The following is a 14,883-nucleotide window of genomic DNA, read 5'->3' on the forward strand; positions in this document are numbered from 1 at the left end:
CCAGGCCCAATACTCGAACTTTGTCATTTGTTTAACAAAGTCTATTAAAATGTATATTATCGGTCTCCATAAAGAAAGCATTATGAGTTATTGCTGACTAAGATCAAGAAATTATCATTACATACGAATATAAATGCAAGTATTTAATAACATTGTGTATTACAGTTCATGCCTTTTACGAGGCAAACTCATGTTCCAAGGCATGACGGGTGATGCACTACTGCCCCCTGGTGTAAAAGGAAAACATGACAGCCACACAGGGATATGAACACACCTGTACATTGTACAACAAATCCATTTACCGGTAGCATAACTTAATTCAGAAGCAAAAACAGAACTTTGTGAGCAATTCAACAAAATGGTTGGTAGAATTTGTTTTATGTTTATCAATGCTGAACTGAAATGTGCAATATATCTTCGCATTGACCACAATGAAAAATTGAAAACGAAATAGCCTGTAAATATTTTACCACATGCATTTCAACAGAGATCTATACATAAACCTTGTTTGTTTATTATACTATTAGTAAGTTCTGAAGAACATCTATCCTTAGGACCACTACTTGGGTTGGGTCCCATCATTTGTTTACCCTGTGCTGAACACAAGGTATGTCATGACATACCATAACTGCAGTTCCTTCAGTTTCTGCAAGTTCATGGTGAGTATAAGTGTAGCTACCCTGTCCTAGTGAATGTAATGAATGGCTGGCTGGACTGATAACTGTGGGAAAGTTCAGTCATCAATCCCTTTCCATGGCATTGTGCCACAAAACCAGTATAAATTACTCTCATTAAAACAAAAATAAACAGATTTCACTACAGCCCTTTCTTCATGTGTCATTAAAGGCCACTAGGACCATGGCCATAGAGGAATAGGTGAAGCGAGAGCCATGACTCCTCCCTTCCTGCCATCCATGGATAAATAAAATATAAAGCAGTTGTGTAGGAGGACGTTATATGACTCACCTGGCCTCACTTTGTAGTAATTTGTTTATTAACAGTCTATTAACTGACTCCATAAAGATAAATAGCAATGTGCCAGCAAGTAGAAGTTATTGCTGACTAAGATCAAGAAATGGTCATAACTAATAGAAACACAAATATTTAATAACAATGTAAAAGGAATGAATTCCAATATACAAGGAAAAACCATACATTTAAAAACCATCCTTGGTGATAAGGCATTAGTCTAGGCATGATGTGAGTGAGAGAGTGAGAAGCCTGCTCCCAACTCCTCCCGCCTGCGTTTGCCTTCACGGACATTGATTCCCATCATTAGAGGAGTGTCCAATATCTTGTCAGTATATTTCAAAATCTTTGCCGGGGCTAGAATCAGTCTCTCAGGACAGGTCGGATAGCCTCTCAATCACCTCCCACAGCTTCCTGGCCAAAGCATCGTCCCGCCCCTTGGCACCGACATCCTGTAGTGCACAGGAAGAGAAGTAGCGTCCACTCAGCAGCTCAATATGCTCTTAAAGCCCACAGTGCAGGGTGGTCTGAGCTCCCCTCTCAGTATCCATGAAGAGATTGGTGATGGGCTCCAGAAAGAGCCTCTGCCATTGTTTCAGATTGCGACCAAACTCAGTGTGAATGACTCCTAAAGGACACATGAGAAATTGTGGTTTATTATGGGATAGGATGGAACAGAATAATGTTTTGCAAACACCGTACTGCTGTATAAAAACACACTTGACAAATACTAAACATCAAACAGCCTGTATATAGCTAACAGAACGAAGAATCTCTTCTAGGTTCTCCAAGACGGAGATACTGACCTGAGTGGAGGCTGTAGGTGTAGGGCTACTGACCTGGGTGGAGGGCTACTGACCTGAGTGGAGGGCTACTGACCTGGGTGTGACTGGAGGGCTACTGACCTGGGTGTGAGTGGAGGGCTACTGACCTGGGTGTGAGTGGAGGGCTGCTGACCTGGGTGTGAGTGGAGGGCTGCTGACCTGGGTGTGAGTGGAGGGCTGCTGACCTGGGTGTGAGTGGAGGGCTGCTGACCTGGGTGTGAGTGGAGGGCTGCTGACCTGGGTGTGAGTGGAGGGCTGCTGACCTGGGTGTGAGTGGAGGGCTACTGACCTGGGTGTGAGTGGAGGGCTGCTGACCTGGGTGTGAGTGGAGGGCTGCTGACCTGGGTGTGGGTGGAGGGCTACTGACCTGGGTGTGGGTGGAGGGCTACTGACCTGGGTGTGGGTGGAGGGCTACTGACCTGGGTGTGGGTGGAGGGCTACTGACCTGGGTGTGGGTGGAGGGCTACTGACCTGGGTGTGGGTGGAGGGCTACTGACCTGGGTGTGGGTGGAGGGCTACTGACCTGGGTGTGGGTGGAGGGCTACTGACCTGGGTGGAGGCTGTAGTTTGAGGGCTACTGACCTGCGTGGAGGCTGTAGGTGGAGGGCTACTGACCTGGGTGGAGGCTGTATGTGGAGGGCTACTGACCTGGGTGGAGGCTGTAGGTGGAGAGCTACTGACCTGGGTGGAGGCTGTTTGTGGAGGGCTACTGACATGGGTGGAGGCTGTAGGTGGAGAGCTACTGACCTGGGTGGAGACTGTAGGTGGTGACGCTTGTCCCATCCAGGCGGTTGGCCAGCACCCGGTTGAAGACCACATTGCACAGCTTGCTGTGGCAGTAGGCCCTGAAGTTAAGCCACGTAGACTGGCCTGGCACCAGATCCTTGTGGGTACCCAGGAGGACAAAGTCCACAGAGCCTAGCCGGTGTAGGTGAGCCGACACGTTGACACTGCTTCAGCCGATCCAGCAGCAAGCAGGTCAACAGGAAGTGACCTAGGTGGTTGACCCTGAACGCCATGGCAAACCCATCCTCAGTGTGGCCAGGCCCCAGCATTCCTAAAACAAATCTGATCTTATTGGTCACATACATCAAATACAAGAGGTGTAGAGTTTACCGTGAAATACTTACGAGCCCATAACAAACAATGTAGAGCTAAAAAGACAAATATTTGCTAAAAAAAATAAAGAGGGAGTTGAGGTAATACAGTATGTTCATGTAGGTAGGGGTAAAAGTGACTAGGCAAACAAGGTGACACACAGTGAGATCAGATGGAGTTAGGCAACACATAATGGCCAAGTATTTGTCTTCAAATTAGAATTATTTTATCCATGATTCATTGGGGTTAATTTAATAGAGAAAGTATGTTTTATGTATTGGGAATTAATGTTAACATTCCCTCTGCCACACCTGCATTGTTGATGAGCAGGCCCAATCTGGGTTCAGTCTTTAGGAAGGTTTCAGCAAAGGAGCGAACAGACTTCAGACTCCCCAGAATCAAACTGTGGATTTCAAACACCATACCTTTTCAGACAGGTTAAACAAATCTCAAATCAATATGTATTGAGATGCCGACTCCACAATCTTATATTTACATGATTTATTGTATCTATAAGGCTCCTCTAACCCTTCGGATATCATAGACAGCAGCCTCTGCCTTCTGTTTGCTGCGGTAGGCAGGGATGACCCTGGCACATCTCTTGGCCAAATCCAAAGCAGTAGCCTTTCCAATACCAGTGTTGCTAACTAGGGAACAACAAAACATACTTGAATGTAAATGTCTTCAGCATGAACGCACATGAAACGTGAGCACACTAAAACAGTCCCCATCACGTAGCAAAGCAAAAAATATTGCTTAACTGTTACAAAAGCAGTCTTCCCTTTCAGTGTCACACAGCAGCATCTTCACCCGCTGAACACGTTCTACTAAAGTATCAAATACAACACAAATGTAAGACATTATTACAGTACCGAGCATTGTTTCTAAATTTGGTAAGGTAATGTCGTTTGCAAGCTATCAAAGTTCAGCAGACTAACTTGCTCCAGCATGCGCCGTTTTTGTTTTATTACACCCAGCGTTTCCGGGTTTAATTTATAGTTGCGGTACGGAAGTATTCCACCAGATGTCGTATTTGTAATCTGCATGAAAATCGGCTCCATATTGAGGGTATACATTCTAATTAAAATCATTTGTGGGCAGTGTAGTAGTTTATTTCCTCTTTAGGCGTTCTACTTCATTCAAGTGAATCACTCTGAATAATTAAATATTCCCAATCACAAACGACTCAGGCATCATTACATATTTTGCTAGCTTGTTTTTTTTTGCAGAGGTGTAAAGTAACTAATTCCAACTCCTCTCTATACTAATTCAGTCGTTTATCCGAGTACTTGTAGGTTGAGTGTTAAATCGGTCATTTTACAGAAACTTTAGTAAAATGTAATTAAAGTAACAGTACTTCTACTCGAGTATGATATTTCAGTGCTTTGTTATAAATCATAACATAAATGTACTTAGTTACTACTGTACATCCATTCCCTCTTCCTTTTTCAATTTAATGCATGGAAAAGATCATGTGTAACAACGTTCAGGTAATCTTAGCTAATTATCAAGGTCAATTTTTATATTTTAAAAGTAAATAAATTACTTTTACTCTGAGTACTTTTTAAATGAGCTGCTTTTTACTTGAGTAATTTTACACCAGTAATTTTACTTCTAAAGTAGGATATTTCAGTACTCTTCACCCATTTATTCCAATCCATATGATCAAGGCAACAAACAGCATCAGCTCATTTACATTACATTTAAGTCATTTAGCAGACGCTCTTATCCAGAGCGACTTACAAATTGGTGCATTCACCTTATGACATCCAACTCCTCTGCTATATCCACATGATCTATAAATGCTCTTCCCAAGACTCAATTGCTATGCATGTAGAGAGCTGGGTGAGGAATGAGAATACATGATCTGAAATATGAATGGATGCACTGTTAGGTGCTGGCACAGTTATTATACAACCACCAATGAATACACAACAGCTTCATTGAGCAAAATGTACTTTATTCCCTTCAGTCTTGAATTGCCCAGAAAGCCTATGCTTCTTCATTCAGTTTGCCACTTCATGATTGAATTGATTCCAACATCCACCGTTTTGGGTGGGTCCTTTCATTATGTTCCAGATATGATATCTACTAGGGCAGAGTGGAACACCCTAAGTCACATGGGGTAGGCCTAAGAGCTTAGAAGTTAATGCACAAGATCAATCCTAGATACGAATCACATGAGTAAGCCCTTTTAGAATACCTGACACTGTTGGTTGATTTAAAGGGTAAGTCAACTCAAATGTCAAAAATCATTTTGCACACAAAGGAGAGCTTGAGTCATAGGGGTAGGTTTTCACTAGTCCACACAGACTCTCACTGACTTCCCATAGCTTCTTGGCCACCGTGCCCGTCTCTGGCCTTAGACGTTCCTGACTGTACAGTCGTGGCCAGAAGTTTTGAGAATGACACAAATATTAATTTCCACAAAGTTTGCTGCTTCAGTGTCTTTAGATATTTTTGTCAGATGTTACTATGGAATACTGAAGTATAATTACAAAGGTTTTTATTGACAATTACATGAAGTTGATGCAGAGTCGATATTTGCAGTGTTGACCCTTCTTTTTCAAGACCTCTGCAATCCACCCTAGCATGCTGTCAATTAACTTCTGGGCCACATCCTGACTGATGGCAGCCCATTATTGCATAATAAATGCTTGGAGTTTGTCAGAATTTGTGGGTTGTTGTTTTTCCACCCGCCTCTTGAGGATTGACCACAAGTTCTCAATGGGATTAAGGTCTGGGGAGTTTGGACCATGGACCCAAAATATCAATGTTCTGTTCCCCGAGCCACTTAGTTATCACGTTTGCCTTATGGCAAGGTGCTCCATCATGCTGGAAAGGGCATTGGTAGTCAACCAACTGTTCCTGGATGGTTGGGGGAAGTTGCTCTCGGAGGATGTGTTGGTACCATTCTTTATTCAATGACTGTGTTCTCAGGCAAAATTGTGAGTGAGCCCACTCCCTTGGCTGAGAAGCAACCCCACACATGGTCTCAGGATGCTTTACTGTTGGCATGACACAGGACCGATGGTAGCGCTCACCTTGTCTTCTCCGGACAAGCTTTTTTCCAGATGCCCCAAACAATCGAAAAGGGGATTCATTAGAGAAAATGAATTTACCCCAGTCCAATCCCCGTACCTTTTGAAGAATATCAGTCTGTCCCTGATGTTTTTCCTGGAGAGAAGTGGCTTCTTTGCTGCCCTTCTTGACACCAGGCCATCCTCCAAAAGTCTTTGCCTCACTGTGCGTGCAGATGCACTCACACCTGCCTGCTGAAATCCTGAGCAAGCTCTGTACTGGTGGTGCCCCGATCCTGCAGCTGAATCAACTTTAGGAGACGGTCCTGGCACTTGCTGGACCTTCTTGGGCGCCCTGAAGCCTTCTTCAGAACAATTGAACCGCTCTCCTTGAAGTTCTTGATGATCCGATAAATGGTTGATTTAGGTGCAATCTTACTGGCAGCAATATCCTTGCCTGTGAAGCCCTTTTTGTGCAAAGCAATGATGACGACATGTTTCCTTGCAGGTAACCATGATTGACAGGAAGAACAATGATTCCAAGCACCACCCTCCTTTGAAGCTTCCAGTCTGTTATTCGAACTCAATCAGCATGAGTGATCTCCAGCCTTGTCCTCGTCAACACTCACACCTGTGTTAACGAGAGAATCATTGATATGTCAGCTGGTCTTTTTGTGGGAGGGCTGAAATGCAGTGGAAATGTTTTTTGGGGGGCTCAGTTCATTTGCATGGCAAATAGGGACTTTACAATTAATTGCAATTCTTCTGATCACTCTTCATAACATTCTGGAGTATATGCAAATTGCCATCATACAAACTGAGGCAGCAGACTGTAAATTAATATTTGTGTCACTCAAAACTTTTGGCCACAACTGTACAGTTGGAGAAGTAGTGTCCAGAGAGGGGCCCCAGGTCTGTCTGACACCCCTGACAAAGAAAAAGGAGAGCGGAATACTCTATGAGGTCAGATGCAATCATTTAATAACCTAATAACCAATGTTTCAACAGACAAGCGGTCTTCATTCATCCAGGTCAGTCTGACACCCCAACATAGTGTTCATGAAGAACAACATGGAGATGACCTTCAACTGCATTAACAATACAGTGTCTGCATAACAGCACAGCTCAGCTCAGGTTAGATTAAACCCAGGAGAAAAAAAAACAAGCACTAGAGTTGAGTTATCCATTCATAAAACATATATTTAAATCTATATTAGTCATTTAGACGCTCTTATCCAGACCGACTTACATTAGTGTATTCATCTTAAGATAGCTAGGTGAGACAACATATGGTTGTGGGATTTATTTAAGATGCTCTTTAAAAAGAGGTAGGTTTTCAGAAGTTGTCGGAAGATGGTCAGGGACTACACTGTCCTGATATTAAGGGGAAACTTGTTCCACCATTGGGGTGCCAGGACAGAGGAGAGCTTGGACTGGATCATTAGGCATTTTATTCTACTTTACATTCAACCAAGGTAGAACTAACTTGAAAACTGCAGATACCATTACATTCAAAAGCTTTATAAACCTGACTTAGCAGCACTGACTAGGGTGGAGGCTGAAGTCTTTTTTTCAGTCTTTTGGCCAATGGGTGAAGAGAACATTACACAGCTTGCTGTTGCTGTAGATGTTAAAGACATCCATGGCAGACTTGCCTACTCCCTAAGTGCTCGAGCAGTTTAAATACCAGGGACGCCACATTAACCACTCGACTCGGACTGCACTCCTTCAGACTGTCCTGAAGCAGGTTGGTCAACAGGAAATGACTGATGTGGTTAACACCAAACATAATCCCCAAGCAGTCTTCTGTGTTGCCCTGAATGTAAATACCTGAGAGGAAACGAGACATCATTCATCCGTAATCACTTCTATGGGTTATAATAATAATAATATATGCCATTTAGCAGACGCTTTTATCCAAAGCGACTTACAGTCATGTGTGCATACATTCTACGTATGGGTGGTCCCGGGGATCGAACCCACTACCCTGGCGTTACAAGCGCCATGCTCTACCAACTGAGCTGGGAGTTCAGGGTGCATCTCAATAGTCTCAAGTAACTTCATCTCCTCACAGCCTTTCTTTCATCCTGCATTGATGCAAAGGAACTGGACAGGTGTATTGCTTTCACCTGCCATGTCAGCACAAATAAAGAAGGGTAGAGGGAAGAGAGAAAAGTATAGAATTATCGAGATACACCCAGAAAAAGAGTGGTCCAATAATACCTCCTCAGTCCTCCTTCACCTGCATTGTTGATGAGCAGGCGCAATCTGGGTCGTCTCAAGACGATTTCAGCAAAGGAGCGAATAGACTTGACTCCCCAGGTCCAGCTGCATGAATAACACCTCATTGTTCCCACTCTCCTACAGGACACAGGCATTTCTTTGTTACTCTGTCCCAATTTAATTGAACAATTGATGCCGAACCATTCATAGAATTATCATTTTCCAAAACTGCTCATTTCACTTCAACTTATGACTGCCACCGCACGAGGGTTGTGATGTAATAAAATGTGCTAATGTGAAGAAAGTCAGATTGTTGAACATCTCATTCTCTTGATGTCAGCGAGAGCGGTCTCAGCTCTCCGTTTGCTGCGGCTGGCCAGGATGACCCTGCCACCTCTCCTGGGCAGATCTAGCGCCGTCATCTTCCCTATGCTTGTGTTACTTCCTGGAGAAATAGTATTTATAGGATCAATGCAAAGTAGGGGAGATCAGAGGCAAATGTACAAATATATATTTTACTCTATATATAGACCACTTGAACTTTGCCAGTCATTTTTTTTACAGTCTCCTAATCATTCATAGGTCAGTACATAAAACAGTCAGGTTACAATACTGACTTTAATCCACAGTCTGGATGTTACATTTGCCACCAGTGGCAGGGTCAAATGTAACACCTAAAAAATAAACCAAATAAATTCAACTTCAAATACTTCTGTTTGAATTATCACATTATCATAGACATAAGTAATGATTTTGCTATCAAATTATGTCTAAGTAACCAACCAATATTTACAGTAACACCCATTTGTGAATGGCCATTCAGCTCCTCTCAAAACATCTGAATAGTCTGATAGTGCCCAATTGATATCTGTTGACAACTTATTTGGCAATCTACAGGACCCCAAAGATATTTAATGTTAGTTTTGTATAATTCATAAAAATCTTAAGTTAAAATCACTTATTTTTTTCATCATTTGGCTCAGGTTCATTTTAACACTGTGTTACAATTGCCCCCAATCCAGCAGCCATGACACAAAACCTAATGTGCCTAGCAAGAGACAATGTCAATGTTGAACTAACAGATCGTGATGAAAATTATGCTAGCTCGAGTTCTTGAATATTAAGGCTCAGACAGTACAAGAAAATACAGTGCAATATTTGTCTGAAACTCTTCAACCAGGAAGATAACCTAAATGGGCATGTACTGTACTATAACTTGTTTCTGTTTGGAGAAGTTCTAATTGTTACAAACACCACCTGTTACAATTGCCCCCTGTCTCCCCTACAACCTGCAGCATAGTGTTCGTTGAGTTTTACAACCAGGGAAATCATTCAAAAATCCCCAATGAAATAATATACAAAGACAAACGGATTTAAGAATGCTATATCCATGAAATGGAAAGAAAATGACATCTACTCTACATTATTACATAACAGTGCCATGAACTTTCCTCATGTGTCAATGTGGGGAAATACAGGAAGCATTGACAAAAACAGACACCTGTTACGAGTTCTCATGCTGTTTCACATTGCTTTTGCATATTGCCCCTTTGACAAAGACGTTATGAAAAATCATATAGGCCACCAATACCACTCCAGCAACAAGAAAGGCAGCAATTGAGCTTTCAGATCCTGTGTAGCACTCAGTAAAAAGAACCCATAGCACACACTGCGCCCTCTGGAATTCCTTACCGTAAAGTTATTCTCATGGTTTAGAATTCCTTACCGTAAAGTTATTCTCATGGTTTAGAATTCCTTACCGTAAAGTTATTCTCATGGTTTAGAATTCCTTACCGTAAAGTTATTCTCATGGTCTAGAATTCCTTACCGTAAAGTTATTCTCATGGTCTAGAATTCCTTACCGTAAAGTTATTCTCATGGTCTAGAATTCCTTACCGTAAAGTTATTCTCATGGTCTAGAATTCCTTACCGTAAAGTTATTCTCATGGTCTAGAATTCCTTACCGTAAAGTTATTCTCATGGTCTAGAATTCCTTACCGTAAAGTTATTCTCATGGTCTAGAATTCCTTACCGTAAAGTTATTCTCATGGTCTAGAATTCCTTACTGTAAAGTTATTCTCATGGTCTAGAATTCCTTACCGTAAAGTTATTCTCATGGTCTAGAATTCCTTACCGTAAAGTTATTCTCATGGTCTAGAATTCCTTACCGTAAAGTTATTTTCATGGTCTAGAATTCCTTACCGTAAAGTTATTCTCATGGTCTAGAATTCCTTACTGTAAAGTTATTCTCATGGTTACTCTGCAGCGCAAAGAGCTACTTTCTGTTGAGTTGCGGGAAAGCTTAAACCACACCCCATTGGACAGCACAGGGGCATTTTAGCTTTTCTTCTTATTTGCTTTGTTTGGATTCTTCTACTGAAGCTTTCATGCTCATCTCTCTCTCTCTCTCTCTCTGTAGGGCAGGCATGAGTGCCATCTTTAAATTCTAATTCAGCTGATAAATGGTTAGGAGGATACTTAGGCAAAAGCTATGAATACAAAAAACAAACAATCAAGACAAACATTCTTAACATTTTAGGCTTATTTACAGTTTTGAAAGGAATATAAATAACAATGTCTCTAATTAAATGTCCCATAAATCAATGTTAGGTAAGAAAAAGCAAGAGCTTCATCCATATATTTCTATGCATGTACATTTTATAAAGCAAAACTGAAAGAATTACGGATTACGGAAAGAACACAGCATATTGGTTAGTAGGTTGAAGCCCAGTTAAAACTGGAGATTCACAGTGGTTTTCTTAAGAGGATAGGCCACTCAGACTCTCACTGACTTCCCATAGCTTCTTGGCCACTGCGTTGTCTCTGGCCTTAGCATAGAGGTTCCTGACTGTACAGTTAGAAAAGTAGCATCCAGAGAGGGGCTCCAGGCCCTCCTGCAGGGCACAGTGTAGGGTGGTCTGAGACCCCGCCACAGTGTCCTTGAAGAAGAACATGAGGAAAGGCTTCATCAGAATCATGAACACCTTGCTGACATTGCGAAATAGTTCAGAGTTGATGGCTCCTGAAAAACAAAATAAACCCATGTTTATATTGGTTAAAACTTGCAAACTAATAAATGTACTATTATTCAGACACATGGGGATCAGAGTAGGCTGTTGGGAGTATCTATAGGAGGATGGGCTCTTTGTAATGGATGGAATGGAATAAATGAAACAGCCAATCATGTGGTTTCCATATGCTTGATGTGTTTGACACCATTCCACTCCAGTCATTACAATGAGCCCATCCTCCTATATCGCCACCCACACTGCGGGGGATGCATAAAAATACTGCATTTCAACTAATCAATACAGGACAAGTCCTTCTAACCCATACTTGGGCACAATGAAGATTTTATACATAACTGGGATATAGTGCACTCACCTGGGTGAAGGGTGTAGCAGGTAACATTTGTGCCCTGCAGTCTCTTGGCCAGCTCATGCGTGAAGAGAACATTACACAGCTTGCTGTTGGCGTAGATGTTGAAAACATCTGTGGCAGAATTTCCAACTCCTAACTCCTTGTGAGTGCTCAAACAGTTGAAGTCGATGGTGCCGAAGTTATGGCCGATGGATGACACGTTGACCACTCGACTCGGACCACACTCCTTCATACGGTCTACCAGCAGGTTGGTCAACAGGAAGGGACCGATGTGGTTGACACTAAACATCATCCCCAAGCCGTCCTCTGTGGTGCCTGGCATGTAAATACCTGAAACAAAGGGGAAGTAACTTATTTCCATTTAGGCTTCATTAAATACTACAAAACATGTTTTACTCAGATTGATACCAGCTGCCTCACTTCCAAAATGTCTACACTGGTGTCAGGATATTACGTGGGTAATATTGGATGGGTATTACCATGTGCCATGGTTGGCAGGCTTGGTTAGTTGAGACAGCAGTCCAGCCAGCTCTTTTGGCTGGAGCATCATTTGTAGCCTACAACACCTTGGCTGCATGTTCCAGCTCTATGAAATGTTCCAGCTCTGTACACAGGCTCTTGTGACTACCTCACTAAGCACTAACTTCAAGTCGATCTGGAAAAGGCTGTCTGTACTAGTAGCGGTCAGTGCCATTTAAGATGAGGGGGGATTATTATTGTTTTCATGAGCATGGCCTTATTTCTATTACAGCATATTGGATGACTGTCATTCATATTCCATTCCCCCAGTTCAATGTAACAGCGATAGGTTTAGGAACCTACATGACACTAACATTTTCCCTATACCCATGAGGTTGCTACAACCTAGCCTATGACAGACAGACACATGGACAGACAGTGACACATTCAATACCGCCTTGCACACTCTTGCCTGCATCTAGGTGATATAGGGTGTAGTCATTAGTCCAACAGTTGCAAACGAGAGTTTCTATTGGACAAATTCAGGTATGTTTATCCCCGTTTTAAAAAATTAATTAATTAATCAATTCCAAGCCGCTACACAGTTTACATCGTTGTCACCATATTTGCTAAAGTAACGTCATAGACAGCAGCATAGCTAATAGAACTAATGTGTTTGTAAAACCCTACAATCATGCAGTAACGTTACAGTACACAGTCAGTGAGCAGTTACACCGTTGGGCCCCGGTGGCAGTAAATGTGTAAATACAGAAGTTTACCTTGACTTGGAAGAGTTCCAGTGTTGTGTTGGATAGTCATAGCCAGCTAGCTAACATAGCATCCCTCTGTTTGAGTAAGCTAAACTAATTAGCTGCATTTGCTAGCTAAGTGACATTGGGGAAAAATGACTCTTGCTTCTCCTTTAATTTGGAATAAATTAATTTGTTCAAAACTGTTCAACTATTGTCTTTCTCTTTGAGTCAACTACTCACCACACTGTGTGCACTGCAGTGCTAGCTAGCTGTAGTTTATGCTTTCAGTACTCGATGCATTCTCTGATCCTTTGATTGGGTGAACAACAGTTCATTCTGCAAGAGCTCTGGTAGGTTGGATAATGTCCTCCGGCATTTGTCATAATTACTGTGAAAGTCTATGGAAAGGGGTGAGAACCATGAGCTTCCTAGGTTTTATATTGAAGTCAATGTACCCAGAGGACAGAAGCTAGATGTACTCCAGCTACAACATGGTGCTGCCCTACAGAGTGCGAGATGTGATTATATTTAGTATAGTTTTAACTAAAAACGGATATATTTTAAAAAATTTAAAAGTTATTTTTATGAAATACACTGAGGATGGTCCTCCACTGGTCTGTACAAGACTAGATACAATGTCATTAAGTCTCGTACAAGGTTGCGTGTATTGAAAGAGGGCCGTAAGCGCTGCGGAAAACAACCACTGCAAGCCACACCTGCATTGTTGATGAGCAGGTCGAGTCTGGGTTCAGTCTTTAGGAAGGTTTCAGCAAAGGAGCGAACAGACTTCAGACTCCCCAGATCCAGCTGCATGAACACCACCTCATTGCTCCCGCTCTCCTATAGAACACACTTCTATGTTACAGTACTATTTTCATACACAAATAATAATAGAGATATCCTAAAACCGCCGCAGAAAAAAATTATTAGCCATACACTACTGGCCATTATAGGGGCTAAACTGGTCAAAGAGTTTTCAATCTCCTCTCACCCTCTTGATGTCAGCGAGCGCGGCCTCAGCTCTCCGTTTGCTGCGGCAGGCCAGGATGACTCAGGCACCTCTTCTGGCCAGATCTAGCGCTGCCCTGCTGGTGCTCCTTCAGTCAACTGTAAGTGGTAGAAATCGAAACGTCTAGATGCAACAATGGCTCAGCTGCGAAGTGGTAGGCCAAATAAGCTCACAGAATGGGACCACCGATTGCTGAAGCGCGTAAAAATGGTCTGTTCTTGGTTGCAACACTCAAAGTTCCAAACTGCCTCTGGAAGCAACGTCAGCACAAGAACTGTTCGTCGGGATCTTTATGAAATGGATTTAGCGGAGCAGTCGCACACAAGCCTTAGTTCGCGATGCGCATTGCCAAGCGTCGGCTGGAGTGGTGTAAAGCTCGCCGCCAATAGACTCTGGAGCAGTGGAAACACATTCTCTGGATTGAGGAATCACACTTCTCCATCTGGTAGTCCAACGGACAAATCTAGGTTTGGTGGATGCCAGGAAAACACTACCTGCCCCAATGCATAGTGCCAACTGTAAAGTTTGGTGGAAGATAAATTGTCATGCTGAAACAGGAAAGGGTCTTCGCCAAATTGTTGTCACAAAGCAGACCATTATTCCTCTTCCACCAAACTTTACAGTTGGCACTATGCATTCAGGCAGGTAGTGTTTTCCTGGCATCTACCAAACCCAGATTTGTCCATTGGACAGCCTGATGTAGAAGCGTGATTCATCAATCCAGAGTCCAAAGGTGGCAAGCTTTACGCCACTCCAGCCGACACATGGTGATCTTAGGCAGGGCTGCTCGGCCGACAGTTGTGTTGACTTGCTTCCAGAGGCAGTTTGGAACTTGGTCGTGCGTGTCTCAACTGAGAACAGACCATTTTTACATGCTTCAGCAATCGGCGGTCCAGTTTTGTGAGCTTGTGGGGGATAACACTTCACGGCTGAGCCATTGTTGCTCCTACACGTTTCCATTTCACAATATCAGCACTTAGTTGACCGGGGTGGATCTAGCAGGGCAGAAATCTGACTAACTGATTTGTTGGAAAGGTGGATCCTATATCGGTGCCACGTTGAAAGTCAATGAGCTCTTCAGTAACGCCATTCTACTGCCAATGTTTATCTATGAAGATTGCATGGCCGTGTGCTCGATTTATACACCG

General features: G+C 42.7%; 1 protein-coding gene and 1 pseudogene across 5 annotated transcripts; both read right to left on the reverse strand.

The window, feature by feature from the left end:
* Positions 1 to 1,086: 1,086 nt before the first annotated feature.
* LOC124006205 lies at positions 1,087 to 3,871 on the reverse strand (annotated as a pseudogene).
* On the reverse strand, positions 1,087 to 14,622 carry LOC124006206 (dehydrogenase/reductase SDR family member 13-like). 5 transcript variants are annotated; one of them, XM_046316049.1, is made up of 7 exons: positions 13,718 to 14,620; positions 13,443 to 13,566; positions 11,519 to 11,845; positions 8,154 to 11,156; positions 7,742 to 8,040; positions 2,541 to 2,850; positions 1,087 to 1,597 (listed from the first exon to the last, which is right to left on the reverse strand). In XM_046316049.1, the coding sequence occupies exons 2-4, from the start codon at positions 13,537 to 13,539 to the stop codon at positions 10,894 to 10,896; spliced, it is 687 nt and encodes a 228-aa protein (XP_046172005.1). In that variant the 5' UTR covers positions 13,540 to 13,566; positions 13,718 to 14,620; the 3' UTR covers positions 1,087 to 1,597; positions 2,541 to 2,850; positions 7,742 to 8,040; positions 8,154 to 10,893. The 5 variants fall into 5 exon arrangements, with proteins under 5 accessions (XP_046172005.1, XP_046172004.1, XP_046172007.1 ...); XM_046316048.1 differs by having other exon boundaries at positions 7,742 to 11,156; XM_046316051.1 differs by lacking the exon at positions 13,718 to 14,620 and adding an exon at positions 12,967 to 13,124 and having other exon boundaries at positions 7,742 to 11,156.
* Positions 14,623 to 14,883: the final 261 nt, after the last annotated feature.

Source organism: Oncorhynchus gorbuscha, linkage group LG19 (assembly GCF_021184085.1).
Source record: "Oncorhynchus gorbuscha isolate QuinsamMale2020 ecotype Even-year linkage group LG19, OgorEven_v1.0, whole genome shotgun sequence".
Lineage (NCBI taxonomy): Eukaryota > Metazoa > Chordata > Actinopteri > Salmoniformes > Salmonidae > Oncorhynchus > Oncorhynchus gorbuscha.